Source organism: Canis lupus, chromosome 2 (genome assembly GCF_003254725.2).
Source record: "Canis lupus dingo isolate Sandy chromosome 2, ASM325472v2, whole genome shotgun sequence".
NCBI classification, from domain to species: Eukaryota; Metazoa; Chordata; class Mammalia; order Carnivora; family Canidae; genus Canis; species Canis lupus.
This window is the reverse complement of record NC_064244.1, coordinates 27,291,751-27,318,748: the sequence shown is the minus strand read 5'-3', so window position 1 is coordinate 27,318,748 and position 26,998 is coordinate 27,291,751. Positions and strand designations below refer to the sequence as shown.

General features: G+C 44.7%; 1 protein-coding gene across 6 annotated transcripts in view; it reads right to left on the bottom strand.

Annotated features, from left to right (window-relative positions):
• The window catches only part of SFMBT2 (Scm like with four mbt domains 2), a 217,060-nt gene that overhangs the window by 86,104 nt on the left and 103,958 nt on the right, over positions 1–26,998 (bottom strand). For 5 of the 6 annotated variants that reach the window (XM_025445576.3, XM_025445580.3, XM_025445579.3 and 2 more), the window contains exons 5-7: positions 26,551–26,639; positions 24,635–24,881; positions 15,835–15,932 (exon numbers count right to left, since the gene is read on the bottom strand). In XM_025445576.3, the coding sequence (XP_025301361.1) occupies positions 15,835–15,932; positions 24,635–24,881; positions 26,551–26,639 (434 nt within the window). Of the gene's footprint in view, positions 1–15,834; positions 15,933–24,634; positions 24,882–26,550; positions 26,640–26,998 lie in introns of those variants that run through there. The other variant, XM_049101160.1, reaches the window with a different exon arrangement.

The following is a 26,998-nucleotide window of genomic DNA, read 5'->3' as shown; positions in this document are numbered from 1 at the left end:
TCAAAGGCCTCGATTAATTTACATAATTTCTAAGAATAGGCTTCAGTGAAGTCAAAGGAAGGTTTTAATTAGGATTACGTTCAAATTGATATATAATGAACTGCGCTTTAATGCCTTTACTTATATCAGCATGATATGACATGCTTAAAAAAAAATCCAGTGCAATTTATCATCTTGTTCCTCTTTGTTTTACCAGAGATCTAGCGCTCATATGTTCACTAGAAAATTACTCTCATTATCTTAGTTTCATCTAAAAATGGACATTAGGAAGCCAGCATTTATTAAATCAATAGCATTATTACATTTTAATTCCACTGCACTGGATTAAATTTAGCCAATGAAATATTTATAATGAAAATGTAATAAAAAATCTGTACGCTGCACCCTAATCAGCATTTCCATTCTTTACTTACAGCTGTAAATAGCAGTTTTATCTACTAGCCATACAGTAAATCAAGTTAAAAAATAGTCATGAAGAAATGTAGTACTATATACTTCAACTTGAACCACAAGATTTATAACCGGTAACTAGAGTAGACCTATTTCACAGTAAATCCAAAAAGTGGTACACTAGATTTAAAAAAAAAAAAAAAAAAAAAAAAAAAAAAAAAAAAACGAAAAAACCCAGAGTACTGAGAATGCCTTTCATTGATTAACATTTAGCACCATAAAAGCATTTGTAAGTGGCAAGGAATTCGACCTCACTTACAGCAGCGTCATGGAAAAAACCACGGCTGATTTTGTGTGTGTAGGTAAACAGTGATTACAGTGTCTCTTCCCACACTTATTTCATCCTCTCCCCGATAAAGCCAGGGCATCTCTTCCCGTTTCCACAGCAACCCTCCGGGGGGCTGGGAGGGGGCAGTCCAGGCACCCTGGGCTCTGGAAGAGCTTGGTGGCCGCTCCTGGGGGGGGGCAGGGGGGATCCAAGCTTCACAGCCCAGAGATGGAACGTGACTGACAAAAATACTGCTGGGTGCCCCTTCTGCTGAAGAAGCCCCAAGTGCAACCCAACTGTTGTCTTGGAAATACGACCGTGGCCCTGAACGGTCCCCACTCGGGTCGACGCCACCCTTCAGTGATAGAAAGTAGAGTGGATAGCAAGCAACGCTCTTCCACATAGCAGGTGGATCTTGTGCTCCGACCCGTGCAGACACAGGCAGCAGCTTCTGTAGCGCAGGGTGGTCCGCTCCTCTGAACAGTGTGGGATGGAGAAGATCCCACATTTTTAAGTGCCAACTGCCAGGAAGCCTGGCACAGGCCTAATAACAGAGTCCCAAGCGCCTTCCTCAATCCTGGCTGTCCTCGACCTCTCCCCGTCCACCTGTTTCTAGGGGAGAAAAGTATTCAATCTCGGCCTCAGCACTTGTTGGCATTTGGGGGCCGGATAATTCTTTGTTGGTGGTGCTGTTCTGTGTGCTACACGATGCTCTTGGCTGCATCTCTGGCCTCCACCCACGAGGCACCGGTAGCTCCCTCCTGGCTGTGGCCAGCAAAATGCCTCCCAACATTGCCACATGCCCCCTGGCAGGCAAAGTCTCCCCGATTCAGACACCCTGGAGAGGGGACACCTGCATGTGTGGGCTCCTCACCCTTCAATTTCGATGAGCCCCTCAAAGTCCCTTGGTTCTCTGCACCTCTGTCTCCAACATTTAGTGAACCCGGAAGCTCCCTCCTGTCTTGGTTCGATGAGTTGTGCAGGCCAACCCTTTCAGTTCTAATTTACTACATGTCATCCCAACAAGGCCTGGAACTCCTGACTGGGCATCTGTGCCAGTCCACACTGCAGGTCCAGTGTTGTTACTTAGCCTCCCAAGGCCACCTCTCTGAACACTTGGTGTCTGACATGAGAAGATGCTATGCCGGATGAAGAGAACCACCACAAACACACCCTACTCACAATCTGGTGTCACACAACAGGTACTTTGTGTATAAAATAAAGATGATAAATGACTTAGGTACTTGTTAACCTGCCTGCTACCCTGGTAGCAAAGGGTTTGTTATTTTTAAGGAGTAAACTATCACTTCCAACCTAGAGACAAGACCATCACTTCCAACCTAGAGACAAGTAGACCAAGTCACCCAGTGGGTACCATTTCCTAAGGAAAGCCTTATCCATTGGCCATGTTGACATAGCCAGGCCACAAAATCCCACTCACACTGGCCTGAGCCATAAGGACATCCATTATGTCCCATAACAAAATTTTCCACTCAAGGCTGCTGGTAAAGGGAGGAGGGAACGACGTCACACATGGCCCAGGTTCGTTCAGTGGAGGGACCACTCTGGGGGAACCACTTTCCATAGGGCAGCTCTCCTCAGGGCCTGCAGATGGCTGCAGGGTCCCAGGATCCTCAGCCTAATGGGATGAAGTACAGAGGGAGAAGAGAGAGCCACCTCTTCCCCATGCCTCTTCTGAAAAGCCAGGTCACCTATGCTAGAAACCATGTAACCGGCGTCCTCATACACCCTTGACCCCAAGTGGTCACATGCATCTTCCCAAGCCAATCGCTGTCAAGAAAAACGGGGCCACTCTTACTGGCCTACACCAGTGGGTCTACTTCCACACAGGGAGCACCATTAGCCTCTGGATACCAGCATTTGAAAGAAATGGGAGCACGTGTTCATTATGACAATAAAGAATCATCCTGCCCTAATATCTAACAGAGCCTCTGTCAGAAGTGACTGAGCAACGAAGGGTCACTCAACATATTCCAGGTCATGTATGATATTTCGGTAGGCACATACTTAACACCCTCAGGATTTATTTCCTCATTCCTTGTTGCAATGACATTTCCTGGGCTCAGCCTTTAAATACCCTTCTTTACTTCTAAAGACTCTACAAAAGCAAATGGAAAAAGATCTCGGCCCTGGGATTCAGATAGGTCTGTGTGCGCATTGTGGATCCTCCACGGGCTCCCAGCCCAGGGCAGGACAAAGAATGAACTTCTCTGGGCCTGGAGACCCCCCTAGGAGTCTTTTTTTAACGATTTTATTTATTTATTTGAGAGAAAGAAAGAAAAAGAGCAAGCACAAGCAAGGGGAAGCAGGAGAGGGAGAAGCAGACTCCTCACTAAGCAGGGAGCCCGATACAGGACTCGATCCCAGGACCCCAGGATCATGACCTGAGCCGAGGGAAGGTCCTTAACCAAGTGAGGCACCCAGGTGCCCTCTGAAAGGGTTTCTATATATTCCAGAGACACTCCGAAGGTGTGCGACTCATAACACAAGAACGCTTCCGGCCTGGCCTTGCTCACTACCCTCTCACTGATGCACCTGCAGCCTCTCTGAATCACTAGTAGCTCAGAAACAAGTGAGGTCCAGTGAATGGGCCAATTTGTACAAATATAACCAAAATGACTAAATTTTCTGAACTCCTTTACAGCCTGAAGTTATGTATGCATGTATGTACCTTTAGGAAAATCAAGGGGACACAGAAACCTTTTTTAAAAGATTTTATTTATTTATTCATGAGAGACACAGAGAGAGAAGCAGAGACACAGGCAGAGGGAGAAGCAGGCTCCATGCAGGGAGCCCGATGTGGGACTCGATCCCAGGTCTCCAGGATCACAACCTGAGCCAAAAGCAGACACTCAACCACTGAGCCCCCCAGGTGTCCCTAGGACTTAGAAATTTCACCAGCAACTACAGGACATTTCAGTAAATATTAACAAGCTTTAAGTCTGGTCTCTACTATTCTAAACTTACTCGCTTCACTTTTTAAATGTTAAACACAACATGACATATGCATGTAAAAGTCTATCTGGTATGTTTATCCTTCTGGTTAGAAGTGGGGCTGGAGACCATCCTGGAGGCAGATTTTCATCTTGCCCTTGACTTCATACCATTAAGACAAGGCAACTCAGAGGGCTGTCCAAGGAAGTGAAGGGAAGCTGAGAGATCCCCACGCTTTCATTTACACCCAAGCTACACACAGACCCCTCAGGGGGCCTTTCTCAAGGAAGGATGGAGCTTAGTGAAAGCTGTGGGTTCGTAGCACAGAAGCATCGCTGTGCTGGGGGTCCTGGTTTTCCATTAGACCATTAACCCCTGAAAGAAAGGAGTTAGGCTCCTCCTTACACAGTCTCCCTCCTTGAGATACTGTGATTTGCAAATGCTTGTTCACGAAAGGCACACGGTAATTAAAAGTCCAACCTAACCAGGTCCTCTGGGTGGCTCAATCAGTTAGACACCCGACTCTTGATTTCAGGTCATGATCTCAGGGTTGTAGGATCGAGCCCTGTGTGGGATTCTGTGCCCAGCACAGAGTCTGCTTGAGGATTCTCTCTCCCTCTGCCTTTCCCTCGCATGCTCGTGCTCTCTATAAATAAATAAATCTTTTTTTTTTTAAGAAAAGGTCCAACCTAACCCACAAAGGATCTGTGTGTGTGTGTGTGTGTATGTGTGTGTGTGTGTATACTGCCTCTATACAATTTTATTGTGGCTCATTACCAAATCCTCTACAGAAGAAACGAGTCGAATCACTTCTTAATTATTCTTATCGATGGAGAGTGGCGTGGAAAGTCTGAACAAACAAAAATCTGACACGACAATCACTTTGAAACGTTTCTGTCTTCGAGATGCATGCTGCACCCCCCACCCTACATCCCAACACCAATGACACTGAGTTCATGCTAATATTATCCTGCTGTCCCCGAAACCGCAGTAACTGGTGGGAGCCAGAATAATCAGCGGCGAACAGAAGCCATTTGGGAATGATAACTCACAGAGCAGATAATGGAAAGTTGCCTATATTCTTAAATTCTTAATGTTTAGAATTAGAAGCGAGTTGCTATCTAGCAGATTGCAAGCAGCAGCAACCGAGCTGTTGTTATGGCGAACTCCACATACCTTGGCTTTGCAATTTTTACGATTATGCTTATTGTTTGACCAGACTTGCCCTCTCGAGTGTGTCTCTCCCAAGATTCTCTCCAAAGCTCATAAAAACGAGATGGCCCCCATCATCCTTTTCCCATTAATGGAATTCACGTGCCGTGGTTCATGAACCCGAGCATACGAGGGGCAGCCTGGCACAAGCCCTCCCTCGCGTTTCTACGCACCAGGGAGGACTGAGCTCCTCTTCGATCTAGCACCCCAGAGAGGCTCTGCTGCAAAACCCTCTCCGAAGTCTTTAAAGAAATGAGGACGACAGGGCAGGGGTGCCACATGCGTCTGGCAGAGCCGTGCCTTCAGGCCCAGGGGTGCAGTGAAGGAGCCCCAAGGGAGGAATGCCCGGAACGGGCAGCGGGGAGACCTCCGAGGTCAGGGCAACTGCATCAACAGGGTGGCAGGGGGCAAGCCATCAGTCTAAGAACCCTCTGTCTAAAACAGCCCTTCTTTATTTTATTTTTAAGATTTTATTTATTTATTGACGAGAGACACAGAGGCAGAGGGAGAAGCAGGCTCCATGCAGGGAGCCTGACATGGGACTCAATCCCAGGTCTCCAGGATCAGGCCCCAGGCTGAAGGCGACGCTAAACCACTGAGCCAGCAGGGCTGCCCGACAGCCCTTCTTTAAAAGGAACATTTGGGTTTAACCTGATGAGACCGCTTATTTGCTACGCTGTTTGGTATCACACAGTCTGCCATGTGGGACGGAGGACATCATGCCAGCGATTAAGGGCTGGCCCGACACAGGGGGCCCACAGCAAATTCCGGAGAATCTAACTATCCCACCTGAAGGCCAAACTTAGCCACAAGGGGGTTTTGTTGTTGTTGCTGTATTTAGCAGTGGAACAAGAGAGAAAGAAATCAGTCACCATAGAAACCACAACATCACCATCCATCGTAACACAACAGCTCACATGCTTCCCTACCCCTTTGGCTGAAGCAGATAGAATGAGAAAGGAAAGCTCTCCTCTCTCTTGCCTCCACTTCACCTTCCCTCTCTGGCCTCTAACCTAGCTAGGTCTCAGACCCTAAACTACAGAAGAGGTTCCCTCCAACGGGTTAAACCTACAATCACACCAACAGGTACATACTTCAAAGCTGAAGAGAGCTAAAGAAATAACAGGCCGGGGGATCATCAGTGTGGCAGGAGCACAGCCCCAACACTGCGCAGAGAAGACGAACATGCATGGAATATCTGCCTTTCTTTGTCAATTTGCTGGTGTTGAAAAATAGTAATAATCATGGCTGCGAGCGGCACCTTCTCTTACCAATGAGCCTCCTCCCCGCGGCCCCCTCCCTTTGTCAGCTCTAGAGAGCAGGGTGCAATGAAGAAATCATGACAAATACAGCTGGAGGTGGGATCAAAGGACATCTAGCGGGTCGTTTGGCCATCGTGAAAGCCCTCTATCTGGAAACTGCCAGGGGGCCCGTTAGTGCGAATAGTCTGGGATCCTTTTAACAGATACTTATGTCAAAGAAGCCAAACAGCCAGAGACCTGGTGGTTTCTCCAAGTTCTAGACCAAGTACTAGACCAAGCACTGTCTTCTGACCCACTGTTGAGTCCTGATGAAGGAAAAGCGCCAGTTATCCATGATCTCGGCTCCCAGTAACCTTCACATCAGCCACAGATGTCAATCGAGACTTGGCAATAATGGGATGGACCATGGCTAGAGGCTAGATCTACACGTCCCATCGAAAAACACAGCTCTCCTCAGCTTCTGGTAAAATGGAGTGATCCGAAAACATTGGCTGTCACCACCCAGGCACATCTCATCTACCCAGCTATGACGTGGATTGGAGGAACGTGGATGCGATACTAGGAAAGACAGGCTGTACGGTGGGAAACCAGATGCCCAGAAGGCAAAACACAGCCACTCAGACCCAGCTCCTGCCTGACGGCCTCTCCAGTACATTCCTCAAGCTCCCTGTATCTGCACAGATCTGTTTAATCAGTAAATTATGCATCACACCCAGCACCTTATGATGCATTACTGCAAACACCTGGCGAGGTAATAAAAGCCGGAGACTCTGAGAAGAAAACGAGTCCACACACAACATGGGTGACTCCGATCTTCATCAGCAAGACGTACACACAGACATGGCAACTTCACTGCCAACAGGACCTCACAGAGGCTGAGATGTTTCCTCCACTCCAATTCATCCCTAATATTCCTCTGGGTGCTCTCACGTGTGCTACACGTGGTCACTGCATCGTTCAGACCATTCACATGAGACTTGCCCCACTGACGTAACACTCATGGCCTCAGAGTCTCCACTCTTCTGAGCAGATTTCTGTAGTTACTTCTTCACTAAACCACTTGGGAATTTTTATCGCGTGCTCACTACGTGCCAGGCACTGTTCAAGGCACTGGGGACGGAGCCGCAGGCTGTTCTATGGAGCTTCCGCTCTAGCTGAGGGAAACATCAGATGCAGAAAAAGCAAATTAATCCAGAATATGCGTGGGGATCAGTGCTACGATGGGCATGATGATGGAAGGAGGACAGATGGTGGCAGAGTGTAAGTAGAGACCCAAATAAAGTGAGAGAAGATGCCACGCAGGCCTCTGGGGTCACTTTCCAGGCAGACAGAGCGTTATTGTGAGGCCTGAGCAGAGGCATCTCTGTGTTGGAGGGGCAGCAGTTCACCGAAGGGTAAGGTGGCAGACGGGCTCACAGGGAGCAGGACCACGTGGGACCAGGGGCAGGATGAGATGCCCCAGGAAGAGTCACATGCAGAAGAGTGATGGGATCTGAATTTTGTTTCAGAAGAATCACTCTGGCCACCCTCTAAGGAACAGACTGCAGGAAAGCAATGATGAGCATCCAGGAACACAGTTCTGTAACTAAGGCAGCAGTCCAGGACACAGGGGTTGTGGCGATGGACCAAGAGAAGAGTGACTGAATCTGAGACAGACTGTGACCGCAGAGCTGCCAGGCTTGGTCCACAGATGGAACGGAGGTGGGCAGAAGAGGAGTAACATGCAGAGTAGGCCAGAGGCGGGAGTCGTTGGGAAGGGGTTAGCCCTGGGCTGCCATCCGGGGTTATGGCTTATAGACAGCACTCTGCACTGATAGAAAGTTCCCCTATGTAGAAGCGTAGCCCGCTGTGCCAATGCTGTTTGTACAAACAATATGATTTCCTTCTGGGAGCTGAGGAATTGGGGACATACTGAGCAGATGGCGCCTACAAGGCCAGTGGGGCCTTCGATGTGCTGCCCTGGAAGGCAATGGTTAGCACACATTGTCACAATTCAGAGTCTCCCTTGGGACACTCTGGAGAGGACCCGTGGAGGCTTGTGCATCCATGTCCAGAGTCCACACCATGCTGCTCTTCCTCTGGCCGATTTAGCTCTATGCCCTTTTTCTGTAATTAACCAACCATGAGCATAACCACATCTTAGTCCTATGAGTCCTGGTATTCACAAAACCTGGGGGTTAGAGCTGGGGACCCGACGCAGGCATCAGAAAGAACCGGGCTTCAGGGATGAAGCCACGGTGCTGGCCTCACGTCCCTGTGGCTCACCCTCACTTTCACTCTACTGCCTATCTCTAAACAGCTTCTTTGGAATTTCAAACACACTGAGATTTTAAACTTTTTTTTTTTTCAGTGGAATGAAAAAAAATATTCGAGCAAGTTCACTTCTTTAAGGGATAAAATTGGGTAATGGATTTCAGTGACATTTTAAATATCATTCTTTCCTTGCAATTACAAGGTGTGCTCAACAAATGAAGTCAGGTGGAGAGCGGGCTTTCCCTGGGCTACACACCGGTATTCCCCTAAGGGAAAAATGCTTTATTGCACTTAACTGGCAAATTGGGAACTCAGGCTTCTTACGTGTACATCTCTTTCATGTGTGTATGAGTTGTCACTGAAATGTCCATGACTTAACACTCGATGATGAGTGGGGTTACAAACGTAAATCGCAGCTTATGAGGACTGTAGAGAATGAAAAGTTAACAGTGATTAGAGAAGGCTTCTGAATGTCTGACACATGGAAGGTTATGTTAATGATAGCTACACTCTTATTTTCACATCTCCCTTGGCCCCCATTTTTAAGATGTAACTGAATTCCCCTAAATCCATGCAGTGGAGACTTAGTGCAATTGAAAACTGAAACAGAACAGAAATCACCAGCCCCTTTCTTCTGTTTTCATCACTATAACAGTAGGACTTGACCTACAAGCCAATGACGGGTTGCAAAGGTTGCCTAATAAATGAAAAGAGGAAGCCATGAGACACCATGTTGACATGCACTGTAGTCCCCTCTATAAATTTACCTTCCTTCAGGAGTAAATTAGTAGTAATATATGGATTATTTTAGCACATCTATTAGGTCCCTCAATAATGAGGCTGGTTATCAGGAAAAAAAGTCTTTTTCATTATTCAGTTTTCAATATAATGCATTTTTTAAGTCCTTTTCCCTCTGTATGGTTGCCATTTTGTTAGGTACTTGTCTTTCAAATGAGTGTACATTTTTAAAGATCATCTGCATTTTCCAAATCAGGAGAATCAGAATTCCCACTAAAATGGTAACCAAAAGCCATCCCAAGTGTTCTCTCAAATCAAGGATAGATAACAGCAGGAATACTAAAGATGAGCTTGTTTTTACACAATTACTGTCTATATTCATGCAAGATGAAGAATTCTGTACATTAACACTAGCAGACCGCACTTATAGGCATAGAACCACAGATACCAAAGTACACAGATGAACACATCCTCAGAGTGGCAAACACTGCAGCAAAACGAGATGTATTCCATCAAAATACCCATTTTATCTATGGTGTAAAAATAATTTAAAAAGAACTGCTTTGAAATACTGCTCATCTCTAGGCATTAAATGTGCATAGCTTTGACTTCTGTCTTGCAACAGCTAAACACTATGGCAATGTTCCATAATGACACGCATCTAGGAAGACTCATGACTGAATCCGAACATATATACTTTTACCATAATGAAAATAATAGAAGTAAGTTTTCCTGGTGAGAAACAGTGATGATCAAACAGTGATAAGAGGGGAAGAAAAACATATACAAGTTCTATTTTTGCACCCTGCCTACAGAATATTGCTCACTGAAACTTCCAAAACCTGAGACCAAAAAAACCCCTCTAATTTTTATTAATGTGAAGCAACTGTTAAGACAGTCTGAAGAACCCATCACATGTCTCCCATGCAATTTCTCTGAGCTTAGGGACTCCTGTGTGAGTAGGATAACTCGGTAGAGAATACTATTATATGATTTCTTAAATTACTATTCATACATGAAATGTAGTTTTACTGAGTTGAATAATGTCTCCTAAAAATTCGCATCCACCCTAAACCTGGGAATGTGACATTATTTAGACACGAGGTCTTTGCAGACACAGGCAAGTTAAACTGCGGTCATGCTGCACTAACGTGGGCCGACATCAAATGATGGGTGTCCCCATAAGCAGGGAGAAATTGGGACAATCACACAGAGGGAACACGGAGACAGAGGCTGGGGGTATGCTGCCACAACCCAAGAGATGCTAAGGATCGCAGGCAACCCCCAGAAGCCAGGACACACTCCCCAGAGCTGTGGGAAGGAGTGTGGTCCTGCGGACAGCTCTATCTCTACTTCTAGCCTCCCAAGCTAAGACCGAATACATTTTCATTGTTTTTAGTCACGCAGTTTGTGGTAATTTATTACAACAGCCTTGGGATGGTGGTTGTTCTCGGGATTCCAAAATTAAATGTATAAATATCTACTCCATACAAAGCATGGTTAAGAAAGTGCAACTGCCCAGTTCTTTTCCATCGAATTGAAATCAGAGAAAACATTCATAGAAGTGCCTCAGGAACACATAACTTTCAATTCGACCCATTTTTATTCATGAAATGCCCATTCCATACATCCTGCAGAAAGCAGGAAATATTCAGGATCTACTCTTAAAGCAGCTACTCATTATGAAAAAAACACTGAGCACAATAACTCTCAGCAGCCCACCCATAGTAGAGTCTGAATTCTAATAGGAAAGCATGAAAAGGAGGGAAGAAGGTCACTGTATTTTGAAAAAAAATGTAGATAAATGATGAGACCCTGGAATCTGGTCAATAGCATCTTGCAGAGAGTAGCTGCTCAATAAATGGGTAATGAATTAGTAAATCGTTAATTTAAAATGCATTAGGATTACTAACATTTCTACCTTTTCAGTGTTAGCATTCACGTTCTGATCAGTAAGTCTGCATATCCAGTTAACCCACAACTATATGAACTCAACGTATTTTAAATCAATGACTTAAAGGCACCTGTCTATTCACGAATTTGCTCACATATCCGACAGGATTTTCTGAGCTCTACTGCAGCTACAGGGTCTGGTTCAACAACTTCAACACTGAACAAGAAAAACATGGTCCCTGCCTTCCGAAAGCTTCGGTTAGGCAAAAAGACATGGACAGACCGTCAAGAACCACACAGACGGCAAAGTCTAAGTGTGAGCTGGGCGACAGGACCCAAGAGGGAGCCCCTCATGTAAGGTAGGGGCAGAGCCCAGGGGCCCCTGGAAGCCTTTGTGAACAGATGTGTATTTGCAGTCAAATTGCAGCAAATCTTCAGCAAGATTTAACAGAAAGAACAAGACAGGGGCAGAGAGTATGTGAAGAGTAGAGCAGAGGCTGGCACCCGGCACCCCGGGGAGGTGCCTCCCAGGAGGCATACAGGCAGGCAGGCACGGAGTCCCGGCAGGCCCGGCACAACCTGGAAGGAGCTTCAGCTACAGTCTGGGCCATGAGGCTGCTTGAAAGGAGCTGCTAGATGCCAATGCCAGATGCCTTAACCGAGCATCTCCCTCAACTCTAACCAAAATTCCAGCAAAAAAAAAAAAAAAAAAAAAAAAACTGCAGACACGAACCCGCTCAGTAGCAACAAAGGTATGGAAGCAGAAGTACAGATGAACCAGCAGTGACTAATTTAGTACAATCAACAGAAGGAAATCCTGAGGCTGCAGCAGCAAAGCCGAGAACCAACCCAGGGAAACTGTGGCATCTTCAGGAGACTCGGAAACCAGTAATAACCACATATGTCCAAAACTGGGAATGAATGGGGGATACCTGGGGGGTGCAGTCAGTTGAGCAACTGACTCTCGGTTCCAGCTCAAGTCGTGATCCTAGGGTTATGGAGCCCCGCGTTGGACTCTGCACTCAGTGCAGAGTCCTGCTTGAGATTCTCTCTCCCTTTCCTTCTGCTCCTCCCTGCCTCCCCATGCTCCTTCTTTCTCTCTCTCTTTCTCTCTCTCTCTCTCTCAAATAAATAAATAAATAAATAAAATCTTAATAAACAAACTGGAGGTAAATGGGAGCATGTGAGGGAAGGGGTCCCCTCCCCACCCTGAAAGACCAACCGTCCTCCCCAGTCTCCTCTGGAGAGGGTGAAACAGATGGCCCCTGAGCTGTAGGTGTGGGTCCCTGGTCCCTCAGTGCCAAAACCCCCAGCCCTCTTCTACCCAGCTCACCCAACACCACCAACAGCTGGATTTTGAGCCCCAAGCTGGAAGTTGAAAACTACCCCCCTGGAAAATCAGCTAAGGAGAAAAAGCCACCGTATAAAGAAGCAGCTCTCCAAGGTCACCTACACGGACCAGCTCCACCCTCGTCTTTCTAACCCCCGCTTACTCGAGAGCCACGGTCAAGGATTTTCTGACATCGTCGGAAAGCCTCTGACAAGGACAACCAGAACCAAAGGCAACATGGAGAAAACAGATCATTCAGGGGAGGAAAAAAAAAAAGCTTTTAAAAATCAGTAATTCCAACAAGAGAAACTCATGCATCTGTGCGGTAAGAAGACGAGGCCGTAAACAGCATCCAGCAAAAACATACCAGACAAGTGGTCATAAAAACATGACAGCACAAATAGTTCAGGAAACTTCTCACAGTGGTGCAAACAGACAAGGAAATGGAAAATAGAACTGAAAGAGAGAGAGAGAAGTAGAAAGCCAGGCCAGGAGTTCCGCATCCACATATTCACAAACCAAGAGAGCCAAAGAGAGGTATGAGACATCGTTTGAAAAAAGAAATGTAAAAAATAAATAAAAAACAAATAAAATAAAGTAAAAAATTAAAAAAAAAGAAGAAGAAAGAAACGTCCCCAGATTAAAGGCACAAGCTGCAGGTGCCGGAGGTGGCCAGCATCATGGAAGGAAACGGATGCCCACCACGGCATTCCACTGCGAAACTGCGCAACGGTGGGGTAAAACACAAGATTGCAGGGAAGGAATAGAGAAGGGAGTGATACCTCCAAATTCTTGAGAAAAGCCTAGAATTCTCTACCCAAACTCTCACTGAAGCATGAAGACAGAATAAAGACATTCTCCCGGACTCAACGCGAGAGACGCTGTGGGCCGCCACCACCAAGATGGCTTGTCGTGTCGTAGCAGCTTCATGACCTGAGGGGAGAAGGCCAAACAAGGCAGACGGAGACCGTGAACAGCGTCGGGCTCATTGGGATCAAATACAAAACAGGTTCCCAGTCCCTGCTCTCAGCCCAGCTGCCCGGAGCCGAGGAGAACATTCCATTCACGTCACAGAAAGTAGCGCTCGGGCCTGTTCCGGGAACAGGAGTTAAGCTATAAAAGCAGAAAATATAAACCAACTGGTTCCTGTCCGTATGTCTCAGGGATGGCCGGTCCCTGGAGTTCACGGGAGCTCTGGCAGACGGCAGCTCAACTACGATAAACTCTAATTCTCTAAAGACCAGCTCATGACTCTGCTGACTCGACTCTTGTAAACCGAGAAAAAGCAAAGCCAGCCTATTACCCAAACATCATTCAGCTATTTTCCCCTCCAAAGAGCAGGAAAAGGCCTCTTTCTTTTTTTTTTTTTAAGGTTTTATTTTTTTTTAAAGTAACCTCTACACCCAACGTGGGACTCGAACTCACAACCCCAAGATCAAGAGCCGCATGCTCCACCAACTGAGCCAGCCAGGCACCCCAGGAAAAGCCTTGTTTCTTCTGAAAAAAGTAGGCTTATACCTGCTTCTTACTTTGTCAAGAGCAAATAATAAGCCATTTAGGAAAACATACACCAGCAGTAACACTACAAAGAGAAGCAAGAAAATGACCGCCGCAAAGGCAAAGGCACCAGGTGCCTTGGCAGAGCCAGGAGAGCATGTCTGGGAAGGACATGCAGAAGGCTTCTTTCTGGTGGTGACTTCCCGAGTCTAGACCTCACCTGTTACTCAGAGCGCCCCACAGATATGGAATGTATTTCAAAAGAAAATCCATTTTTTCAAACCTGAGGGACATGATCCAGTTTATGCTTTTAAATTATTACTAAGGGGTCGTCTAGGTGGCTCAGCAGTTGAGCATCTGCCTTCAACTCAGAGAATGATCCCGGGGTCCCAGAAGCGAGTCCCACATCGGGTCCCCACGAAGAGCCTGCTTCTCCCTCTGCCTGAGTCTCTGCCTCTCCCTGTGTGTGTCTCACAAATAAATAAGTAAAATGTTTTAAAAAATAAAATTTTATTTATGTTTGTTTATGTTTAAATAAAATATGACTAAGGCCACCATGAAGACAGTGGACATTGACCATAGAGGTCAAAAAGGCGGACGCAAAGAGGCCGTAGAGCCAGATATGTAATGGAAAAGTAAAAGTTGTTTTGTTTTTAGTTATTACTTTTACCTTTTCCAGGGTAGGATGTTACCAGGAGAGCAAGAAAGGAAGGAAAGAAGGAAGCAAGGGAAGGAGGGTGGGAGAAGTGAGGAATGAAGTCACTGATGAGTTAGCAAAAACAAAACAAAACCCTCAAAACATTGTTTCATTGCCAGTGATCACTACCCCTACTAGCCTAGTCTATTGATGCTGCTCCTCTTATACAGTAGGATCCAAACACTGTAGAAGTCATCACTCAAACTTCAGAACATAATTTTATCACTAGTTTTAAAAGTCATCTTGTTTTTTTAAAGACTTTATTTGATCATGAGAGACATGAAGCGGGGGGGCAGAGACACAGGCAGAGGGAGAAGCAGGTTCCTCGAGGGGAGCCTGGACCCCGGGATCATGCCCTGAGCCCAAGGCAGACGCTCAACCACAGAGCCAGCCAGGGGTCCCTAAAAGCCATCTCTTTAGGTCCAATTTTATAAACAAGGAAAAGTGCAGCTAGAGAAGGTTCACAATTTGTCGTAATGGCTTTAAATTCTGAGTAAGGACTTCGGCGTACCAGCGCCCACACCCAGGCCCTAAGCTCTTGCTGCCCGGGTATTCTCCACAGGGGATGTGTACGGCACAGCGGAAACGTGCCCCCTCGGGATGGGAAGACCACTTTCTGCCAGGTGACAGCAACCACATTTAGAACTGCCCCAGGACTCGAGGTCCAGGTAGGAAGAGGACATTTCAGGACTTCCTCTGGGCCGCACACATCATCCCCCCCACAGCTTCATATTCATCTACATGGAAGTGTTAGGCCTAATTTTCAAGTGTCAGGAACATAGTGATCCATTTCAGTTGTATGTTTCTTTTCCCTTCTGTTGGCACCCCCAACCCTCACGGCCTATGGCCCATCAGATACTCACTCAAACTTCTTGGTCCATCCAGAGAACCGACTGACCCGTCAAGAGGAGCATCATTTTCTATTATTTTTACCAAACAAATACCAAAAACAGACTTGCTAACTTTTTGCTGTTGTTGTTGTTCCCTTTGTAAGGGGTGAAGGTGTTATTATTCTATAATAATACATTATATCAAAAAAAATAATAATAATACATTATGGAGAAAAACAAGAAAGCCACAGAATTTCAATCAGCATCTTGTAACACGAGTACTTGGGAAGATGACAAAACAAAGCACAGGCTCACAGGTAACATTTTAAACATTTCAAATGATAACTGGCTGAGCAGGTGGGAAAGGATTCGCTATGAGAAACTTTTCACTCAAGAACGGCTGCTGTTGAGAAGAGTAATAAACAAGTCGCTAGGAACCGACATCTTACCTTAAATACTTCCATCGGAAGAGGAAACTGTGCGGCATCAGTGAGGGATTTTTCCAGAGCACATTTCCACTCAGAGGCCATCTTCAAAGGATAGATTTCTGTATCAACAGCAAACCACATAAGCATTTAAGACTCAAATGTTCTGCGGGTGGTTGTCTCTTGAATTTTATCTTCCAAGTTTTCAGAGTCACTCCGCGCACTCAGCAACCATGAGAATTCACACCCTGCCCCATAAAAGGCCACCTGCTGATGGGTTTTCCGATGATTAAGAGCAACCTGAGACTCAGTTATCAGAAATGAAGAATAAACTTCACAGGGCCCCTTCAGGGAACATTTGCATGCATTCTGTGGGCATTCCGTATGTAATTTATTGGCACAAATCACATTAGCACCATCTCCAGTCATCCGCTGCCCCAAATTCCTTGCATCACCTGGGAAGTAATATCCACTGATGAAGAACTTATTATCGGATAAATTTCTAAACTTGAAATGACTCTTGTCTGGCATTTTCAGTTATTACAGCATATTTTTCACTAAATCTCTAAGCTCTCATATGCTAAAAATAGCCCACGTAAGCCAGAAAATTATTAAAAGGTAAATTAAAATTTACCAACCAAGTTTAATATTTACACTTGAAATGTTGCTAACACACCACATGTTGCCCATATTTTCCCCCAGGCAGTAGTGGGGGTGTAGAGATGGGGGGGTGGGCAGAGGGATTTACGAAGGGAGGTTACTCTGGCTGAATGCAAAATAGAGAGAAAAAATTTGTTGAGCACTGTTTTCACCGATTGCTGAGACTGCAGGGGGATTTTATGATCTGATCTCAACGGATTTAAGACCTTATCAAAATAGGATTTGCAGAAGCACTCAGTTGAAGGAGATATGTTTATACCTTCCCTATATCAACCCAGGCTACTTCAGACAGACCATCAGGACATGAATATGAATTTAAGCACAGTTAAAAGGCAACGTTAAACCTTTGGGGCCATATTTTTAATTTCTTGCATGTCTGCTTTTCAGTGCACAGCCATATATTTCGATGCCCACAGCTTTTGAACTCACCTTGAGCCTAAAGCTGTGTTTCGAGCAGTTTATTGAGCCTTTTCAGGCTCCCGTAATTATCGTAGGACAGAGATGCCACCAGAAGGAGTCAGGTGTTCAAGGCACAGCCCACTGTCACTCACAGTCAGTTACGCAAAGTCACGTAAAGGGTCATTAATGACAAAACAGGCTCTACTGTAGATTCTGTCTATAATCCTTTTTTAGCATTTTATTCATACTCTTCTACCTCGGGAGAATTTTCTTTCTCTCCCAATTTGGCATCTCTATATCAGAACAAGAATAGAATGGGATTCCTCTTAGGAGCTTCTGACATACAACACAGTGAGGCCTCCGTTATCTCCTGTGCAGAAAACAGATGAATGGTACCTGCATCACCCACAGTTGGGCAAGGGGAGCAGAGGGAGAAACTGCTTGTCACAGGGTCCCACAAAGGAGCAAGAGGGGCCAGTTCACAGCCTTCTAAACTGTCCTGTGAGGACGAGAAGATGGTTCAGCCCAGGGCCACTGCACCAACATCTCAGTGGAGAGGAAGCAGCTCAGACGGCTCCAGAGCCCTAAGCATGCCCATGACACAGGTCAGGAGGGGCTTAGCATGGAAACAACACACAAGAGCCTAGAGTTCCCAAGTAGGTGAGAATAAATCCACTTCCCCAGGGATCTGGAAGCTGGCCAACAGAGTTCAGCCTTGGCATGGTGGTAAAAGGAGAAGCAAGGCATGAGAAAGGATAATGATTGCCAACGATGAGACAGGAAGAGTGGGAAAAGGCAGTAGAGGGTCCGCTGTGTTGGTGTCTGGAGTCCCACAGTCTGGGGGTGGCAGAAGGTAAGAGGAGGGTAAGAGAAGAGCGGCTCAAGAAAACGATGCCAGACAGAGCCAAAGCCCACCTGACCAGAGTTCAAGCTGGACACTTAGAACTGAGTCTGGTGACCCGGTGACCTCCCTATAGGGACGCAAGCAGCCCTTCCTGACAACCGTGTCCACACACCTGGCAGAGCACGATGGGACCCACTGTGTTGCCCCAGAAAGCCGAGCTCCTGGTCCTCTTGATATTCTTTCTCCTACCAAAACCAAAAGCCTGGTGCTATGGGCTGAATGTTGCTATCTCCCCAAAATCTTACATTGAAATCCTAACCCCTGAAGTGATGCTCAGGAGACAGGGCCGTTGGGTGGTCATAAGGCAGGGAGGAGCCCTCATGAATGGGATTAGTACCCTTACCAAGGAAACCCCAGAGAGCCCCCTTACCCCTCCCAGCACGTGAAGACACTGCAAGAAGACAGTTGTCTATGACCCAGGAAGCAGGCCAGGCCCTCAGCAGACACCTGCAGTTGCCTGGATCTCGGATTTCCAGCCTTCACAACTGTGTGAGAAATGAATGCTGCTATTTCTAAGCCACTCGCTCTACGCTATATATTCCCTGCAGCAGCCTGAATCGACTGAGAAACTGAGGTTCCACAGGATTTGAGTCTCTGTCCTACACTCTTAAGACCCTTTGTCTTCTTTCTGAGGCTACAAAGCCCTATTATGGAATGTAACCCCATGGCAAGGCACACTTCTCTTAAAAGGTGAAAATCAACTGCAGTTTTTGCAGTATGCTCAACCACCTGCAAAAGCTAAACACCTAATGGTTTCAATAAGCAGAGAACAATATTCTATGTGTGTGTTTCATTAGACAGCGAGGCGCTTGGTTACACCAGCAAGTTTATGGACAATAAGTAGCACCATTAAGAGAACATAAACTATTTTCTTAAAATGATTGTGTTGCAGGTGATTTAATAGAGTGTATCATGTCGATTTCTGTTTGTGGGGAAGTAATAAGCAATTAAAATCTGGCCTGATCCATCTTTAACTAGAAGCCTACATGAAAATCAGGCAATTCCCCTCTGGGCAAGCATTTGGTGGACTCTTGCAAGGCAAGAGCTGCAGAAACCAAGAGCGGAGTGTGAGACCATCAGCTCAAGCCTCAGACTCAATGAAGGCCTGGAGGGGTGATCACCTTCCTTGCGACCCTGCAACCACCACTCCTTCCTTCTTTTACCAGCAAGCAAAGACTGGTCTTCAGTTGTTAAGAGATGCTGGGAAGGCTATAAACTGAATGTTTGTGTCTTTCCACAAGTCTTATGTTGAATCTCTCACCCTCAATGGGATACTGTCTGGAGATGTGGTCTTTGGGAGGTATCAAGGTTAGAGGAGATCATGAGGGTGGGGTCTCCAGGATGAGATTAGTGCCCTTATGAAAGAGACCCCAGAGCTCTCTCTCTCTCTCTCTCTCCCTGTGTGCACATAAAAAGGCCACTCACAAATCAGGAAGCGGGCTCTCCCCAGAACTCAACCCTGCCAAGGTCCTAATCTGGGATGCCCATCCTCCAGAACTGTGAGAAAATCATCTGTGTTGTCCGAAACCACTCCACCTTCTGCAATAGCATTTCATCATGGTCACCTGAGTTAACGGTTATAGAAAGTGTCTTTGGACTGTTCTCAACTAAGAAACAGCTCAGAAACCTCCTGACTCTACAAACTGTCTAAAATAGAAAGAAAAAGAAAAAGAAACAGCTCAGAAACCTCCTGACTCTACAAACTGTCTAAAATAGAAAGAAAAAGAAAAAGAAATGGTTGACATAAAGATTGCGAAGGCAAAAAAAAAAAAAAAAAAAAAAAAACAACAACAGGAAAACATCGATAGATACACGTGAGAAAGACCTCACAAAGTTATGTGTTTTCAGTCTCTGCAAAAACATGGAGGACTCTACCTTGATTTCTGAGTATCCAGAAACATGAAAGCAGGTGGGGTCTCTAAAAACCTCTTGACGTCGGGGCACCTGGGGAGCTCAGTGGTTGAGCGTCTGCCTTTGGCTCAGGGCGTGATCCTGGGGTCCTAGGATCAAGTCCCGCACTGGGCTCCCCACATGGAGCCTGCTTCACCCTCTGTGTCTCTGCCTCTTTCTGTGTGTTTCTCATGAATAAACAAAATCTTAATAAAATAAAATAAAATAAAATAAAATAAAATAAAATAAAATAAGAAATAACAACCTCCTGACCTCAATGACCTACTTAAATTTCTTAGAAAAGCAAATATGACCATAAAACTCTGACTACAGATTGAATACTCAAAAAACGCCCATCATTTTGGGTAAGGCTCAGCAGCACAGCAAATTCACAATCACTCCCCATTTTCCAGAGGAGGAAAGCAAAGGGACTGCCCAGGGCTCTGCAGCAAGGAACAGGAGTGCAAGGAGAAGCTAACTTGGACCTATGTTGGTTCCTACTCTGCTAGCTTCCTCAAGCTTGAGGGTAAACATCCCTTCTAGGGGAACAAAAATTACCATGAAGTCCACAGACCATATTCTTGTGCATTGAGTAGATCCCAGAGCTATGCTGGGTGCTAAATAACAGAGCATCTCCACTTGATCTGACCCGTCTTCAAAAACTCCCCCCATATATCAGGGTTAAAGAGGACAGCACAGCCCTGGCCATTTTGGGGGTGTCTTCACACCAGGCCCTCCCTTCCAGATTGGCTTCCAAAGCCCCATCAATTATTGGGCTCCTGGAAGGATGTGGCTGATTTTCCCCCACTTTAGACACACCCAACTTTCTATTCAGTCAATTCATTAGACAAATATTCGCTGAGCAACTACTATGTGCCAGGCACTGCTCCAGGCACTTGGAGAGAGAGGGGAAGCAGACACCGATGTTCAGTTCAAGTGGCTACAAAAATCCTCTTGGTTCTAAACAAAGCAAGGTGGGGGGGGGGTTGGCCATGCCACATCTGGAAAAACAGACCCCAACAACGGGACATGCTTAGCAACCCAATGGAACACAAAGGAGGCCCACATGCCAGAAAATCACTACATGGGGGCAGTTTATCCTCCACTCAATACTGAAGGAAAGGGACAACTCCAGCTTTATAGCTTATAAAGTTGATTTAATTCATGGAGGGAAAAAATGACCCTTCGTCTTCCCCCCACATACACACACACTTTTTTTAAGCCTCCCAACGTTAGTGTAACGGAGGAGAAGGAGATTTGGCCTGGGAGTTTGGGCACCAGAGTTCCAGCTGCAGCTCTGCTCCAGTTGTGTGACCTTGAACCACCAAGTCTTTTAACCTCTCTAGGCTTCAGACTCATTACTGTAAAACGAAGGGGTTTGGAATGATGCCTGAAATAATGTCAGTTAAAACTCTGCCCCGATGACTTCATTCTACTTGTACAGGGCGAAACTAACTGGAAACAGAACCCCTTCTGCAATGTTCTTGCACCACATTTTTTTCCTCAAGCAAAAACAAAAACAAAATAAAAAACCGAAAAACAAAAACAAAAAAAATGGTCACCAAAGGTGACCAAAAATGCTCACACTAATGGTCACCAAAGGAGAGATGAGGGGGACAGGGAAAGAGGTAATGGGGATGAAGGAGGCCACTTGCTGTGATGAGTCCCAGGTGATGTACGGAAGTGCTGACTTGCTGTATTGTGCACTTCTTGATGAAGCCTGAAACACTCAGGACTTGATCACCTCACATTTCACCACTTCCTGTTCCCTCACCCATTCTTCACTGAAGCTGGATTCCACCAACACCTACATGCACCCTGGACAGCCCTGGGTGGGAAGCCCCAACCTATTTTCTCCGATATGTACCAGAAATGGAAAGGCACAGTGACTGTAAGCCTCTCTGGAGGATGGCATAAAAGCAGCCCCCTCTCCTAGGGTTTTTGAAAACTAACTGCACTTCCTATTTCTCATTTCTACCTTTATCAGGGTACTGAACAGTTGAAAAATATCATGCCCTTTACAGAGTAGGAAGATTCAGTAGAACTGAAAAAGAACTATGGTTCATTTTAGCAATGGTGGCAGTCAGTGGAGCCGCACAGCCAAGCGGGCATGGGGGTGGGGGTCACACGGCTTTCTCTCATGGTGCACCCTAAACATCTATCCTCTCACTGCTGCCCCCACACCTCCAAATCTCCCTCTCACACTTAACACTTCACATTTAGTTCAGGGTTTTTGGGAGTAAGAATAAGAGCTCATCTTTTTATGCAAGTCTGAAGTTTCATTCCCACCTATATTTCAGCAAAGGAAAAGAGGAATGAGTATTACCATGTAACTTCTAGGTTACGCTGGGTCTTGAAATTAATTTACACAAACCCAAAGTAACTATTATTATTATTATTTTATTATTGTAAATAATAGGCAAATTATGGAAGCAGCCTGTGTGTCCACTGACTAACTAATGGAATATATACATATATGATGGAATGTTACTCAGCCATCATAAGGAATGAAAGCTTGCCATTTGCAATGACTTGAATGGAGCTAGAGAGTATTATGCTAAGTGTAATAAAATCAGTCAGAAAAAGACAGTATTGTATGACTTCACTCATAGGTGGAATTTAAGAAACAAAACAAATGAGCAAAGGGAAAAAGAGAGAGTGGCAAAACGAAACAGTCTTAACTCTAGAGAACCCACTGCTGGCTATAAGAGGGGTGGTGAGAGGATGGGGAAACAGGTATGGGGAGGGGAGAGTGCACCTGTCATAATGAACCCTGGGATATGTACAAAAGTGGCGACTCACTGTATTGTCCACTTACATAACACTGTATGTTCACTAACCAGAATTTAAATAAAAACTTTAAAAAATAATAAAAACATGGGTAATAATCATCACCCTGCATGTTGCTCTGCTAAATGAGCCAAGAGAATCCAGTTTTCATCTTGTAACTGCTGCATCCGAAGAACTAAAGGCCACAGCTGGAGTGTCCTTTTGCCTTTTATTTTCCTCTGCCCTTACAAAGCTTCTCTTGTCAACAATTTAAATGTTGGGAAAATAACCTCTTAACGATGAATGCCTTCTCCACATTCTTTAAGGAAACCGATGAATTCTTCCATGAAATGGACAACTCGTGTCCAGAAAATTACTAAGACAAGTAAATGCAATTTATTCTTATCTTATAAAGATATTAAATGATCTAAAAAAGAGATAAAGAGCTCTTCTATGCAAATATTTCCCAAGTTTCTATGGTGACACTTTCCATTCTTGCTTTTGAGTATGAGTCCTATGACTTCGCAGCAAAGGAACATTGCACAGAACCTAAGAAGCCACTAATAATCCTTCGCTTTGCTATAAATGTTCACACTGGCAAATACAGGGATCTCCTAAAATTTATAAAGCAATTAAGATACTAAGCTAAGATTTATACACCCAACTTCCCACACAAAGTAAATTTCTCCTGCTAGGTTATGAATCCCAAGGCAAATGTGAGCTTAGATCTTTTCTCAACACTGACAGGCCCTTTGTTTGTCATCATAGTCCAAAATTACTCAGGGTATAAATGGATTTCCTGGCTGCTTCTCAAAACGTTGACAACAATAATACTAATAAAATACCATGTTACGTGTCTATATGCCTGTCAAACTCAACACAAATGCAAATACATGACATACAGAACCAAGAATTTTTTTTCAATTAAAGCCCCTGAGTGACAGAAAAGGAAAAAAATGTAACTCCTCAGTTTCATGTACTTGAGACTAGCACTGGCAACTAATAGGAAAGAAAAAAATCTCTGGCAATTTTAACAAATGATTTGGCTCTTTGCTTCCAATATACCTGGTGTAGTTGATCAGAATGAGAAACAGCAACTTCTGGAAGAAATTAATATTTCTACCTTGGCATCTTTAATTTTGTAAGGATCCAACTTTTTTTTGTTGTTGTTCTGAGGATACCCATCAAAAGGTTTGTAAGGCCAGTAGGTGCAGCAGGGGGAATGGGAAGAAACGAACATGGGGCCTAGGAATTTGAACTACAGCACATCCCCCTCTCCAAGCTCGATGACCTTGGACAAGTAGCTTAACCTTAGTCTCCAATTTTCTCTGCTGGAAAAGGAAATATTCACACCAAACAAGGAACACTTTTTTGTAATCGAAACAAAGGCATAGCAGATAGAAAATCACCTGGCACATAGTAAACATTCAAGAATGGTTAGTTTGTGAACGGTGAGATTTTTGCCCAGTGAGGTATGTCAGGAAGCATAATGCACTGTCTTATCCAGTTAACTCTGTGGAAAGTCATTTGACGGTGCCCTTGAAGGTAATTAAAATCCATGACGTGCCAGGAAAAATGTATGATGATTTTCTCTTTGCTAGTTCCAGATCAGGACAGATTATATAATGATATGCATTTGGTTGGATATTCAGATGCATGGATAGATGGATGGGTGGATGGATGAATAGCTGGTTGGATGGATAGATGGATGGATGGATGGATGGAAAAATAGGTGGGAGGCTAGACGGATGGAGGAGATGCATAGGTGGATGGATGGGTGGTTGGACAGATGGAGGGAGGGATATAGATGAATGGGGATGGATGGATAAATGAATGGATGAATGAGTGGATGGACCATAGAGGATATATGGATAGACATATTTTGGAACCTACTTCCAAGACTGTCAAAATTCCTAAAAAAGGGGGGGGGGGAGGGGAGAATATGACCAAGCCCCAGTTCATTGTGTCTTTCATTTGTGAATCAGTGATTCCAGAGGAGAGAGATCAGCATCACCACAGCTTCCACGGTTTTCTCCTTTTAGGACACTATTAACTGAGGTCTTGAGTTCTAGTTTCCATAGAGTATTCTGAGGTTAAAATGCTTCATATTCACGTACACATACCACTCTCCAGAGACACATCCTGGAAAATACCACATCTTTTTCCAAAATACTTCGCAGCATCAAAAGCTTTGGCCCTTACCTGAAGGTGGATCCATTCTGTATTTATTCTCTTGACACCAACCAACTGGTCGAAGTCTGTAATCCAAGTAAAACAACCACTGGTCATAGGATTCAGTGTCCTCCAATCCCACATAGCGAAGGCGTAATCTTCCTCCAACATTTTCAATCACACTAACTATCCAGTACTGAAAAGGGCTCTGAGAATCCTGAAGTTCTATTAAGGAATCAACTGTAATGAGGTCTATAGGGCCTTTCCCTCGCAGAGGCTGTTTAAACAGAAGCAAAACTCCTTATTTTAAACTTTATTTTAAGGTTCTCATGGAAACAGATGACAGTTGAAGATAATATTTTTTTCACACCATCATCCAAGCTACTGGCAAACAGTCTGGTGTCTCCCTCCACCCCCATCCTCGTCCCGCTCCTTCCACACACACGTTCATTCCCCCCAGCCCTCTGTCCACCAACAAGAATCATAAGTAAACAGAACATAACAGTTTGTGCTCGGTTCTCAACAAACAAATCACCCTTCCCAGATAAAACTGCATTTGTTAGAAATAAGCATGCTTTTAAGAAGAGTCACACCAAATTGGCCTCCAGCTAGAAAATATGTGGTAGCTAAATGTCTATTTGCCCATAGACGGTGGGGTATAGACTTACCCCGGGACTCAACAGACATTCATTCATCTTACAATGGCTACCACGCTAATGATTAAGATGCTCTCATACTTTATGTGAGCAAAGTATGAATATGCATACATGACATGTCCAATACACATTAACGATCAGATACATCAGACAATTATGTAAAGTTATTTCTACACTTAACTTGATTATTGTTTTAGAGAATATATACATATATATACACACACATATATATAATTACTGCCCCATATAAGCAACCTTCTCAGCATATGTTAGCACTTGAAAAGGGTATTTGTTCAGTCAGCCTTGTAGGCAAATATGTTTTAAAAAAAAAGAATGAACAGAGTAATACAAGGGGTGAAGAATCATCATTTTGATCTGTTAACCAAACAAATTAGGAGCCATTAAGATACACAAATACACCAGGTAAAAATCTTCACAGAACAAAACCGGATAATGGTATATTAGACAGCAGTGCTCCAAAAGTCAATGTCATTTATAAGAGGAGGGAAATGCACAGTTAATGTTAAGAGAATAATGATAATATCAAAATCCACATCGTATCCTTGTTATTTAGTATGATTCCCCCTTTTGATGGGGGGCATTCCTCAAGCAGATTTGGTAACTCGATAATCATTTATGACAGTACCATGTTCCTTCTGTTGTACAATATACAGTAAATATTAAAATGCTTTATCATAAAATTATTGTCAAACGAACATTAAGATTGCATATTAAATGATGTTCTCTTCAATACCTTAAAAATACTTCAACCACACTGAAATACGATTGACCAGGTCCCCTCTTGTTTTCACAAGGGAGGCTAATTCAATTATTACGTTAACGCACGTGTGTTATCGTCAGGTTACACATCCAGAATGGAATTGTTAACGAGACCATTTATCATCATGCTTCAAGACTACAGTAGAGCACACCCAGGCTTTGTGGTCACCTCTACAAAACAGCTACCCTTCGGGATTTTATTTACAGTCACTAATCTAGGACAGAGGCTTACACGCACAGGATAGTGGGAAAGATACCCTAATATAGGGATTATTTACAAACATGTTCACACAGAACCAATTTTTCCACATTATTGATTGTACCACAGGTGAAGATGCTTCAGTGCCATGAGACTCATTAACCTAAACAATTCAGGGAGGAACAAGAAGTTAGGCTCTCTGGAGAGAGATATCCACATGTACACATGTACCTGCTGAAGGATATAGGCAAAGGTGCTCATGTAACCGTGAGGCTTCAGACACAGAATAGCTGAATAACAACAATACATACACCTTCTAGAAGGTTGGCAGGTGCTGTCCGGGAGCCAGTCAAATCACGAATGAGGAACTCCGTCCAGTCTGTGTACTTCTCTTTGATTGCTGGCAAGACAAAAGAATGGGGGAAAAACACACACACATGCACATGTTAGCACAGCAGGGGATGATCAGATAAGTGTAAAATCACGGCACTTTTCTGTATACATGTGTTATTTCCACATTTCTCTTCATTTTAAGCACCACGTTGAGATGGGGGCAAGAAATCTGTCCACGAGGGGTAACTTCACGCCTACCACGTGCCTCAATTTTGCTGGGCATGGGGGAGGAGGGGGAATTAAAGAATATGGGGCCCTGAAGTTTGATAATCCACCCAGAAACTTCCGTGGGCAAAAAGAAGGGATCGTGAAGCACAGAATTCAGGGAGGGTCCAATAAGGAAGAGACCAGTGAGGAGCAGAAGAG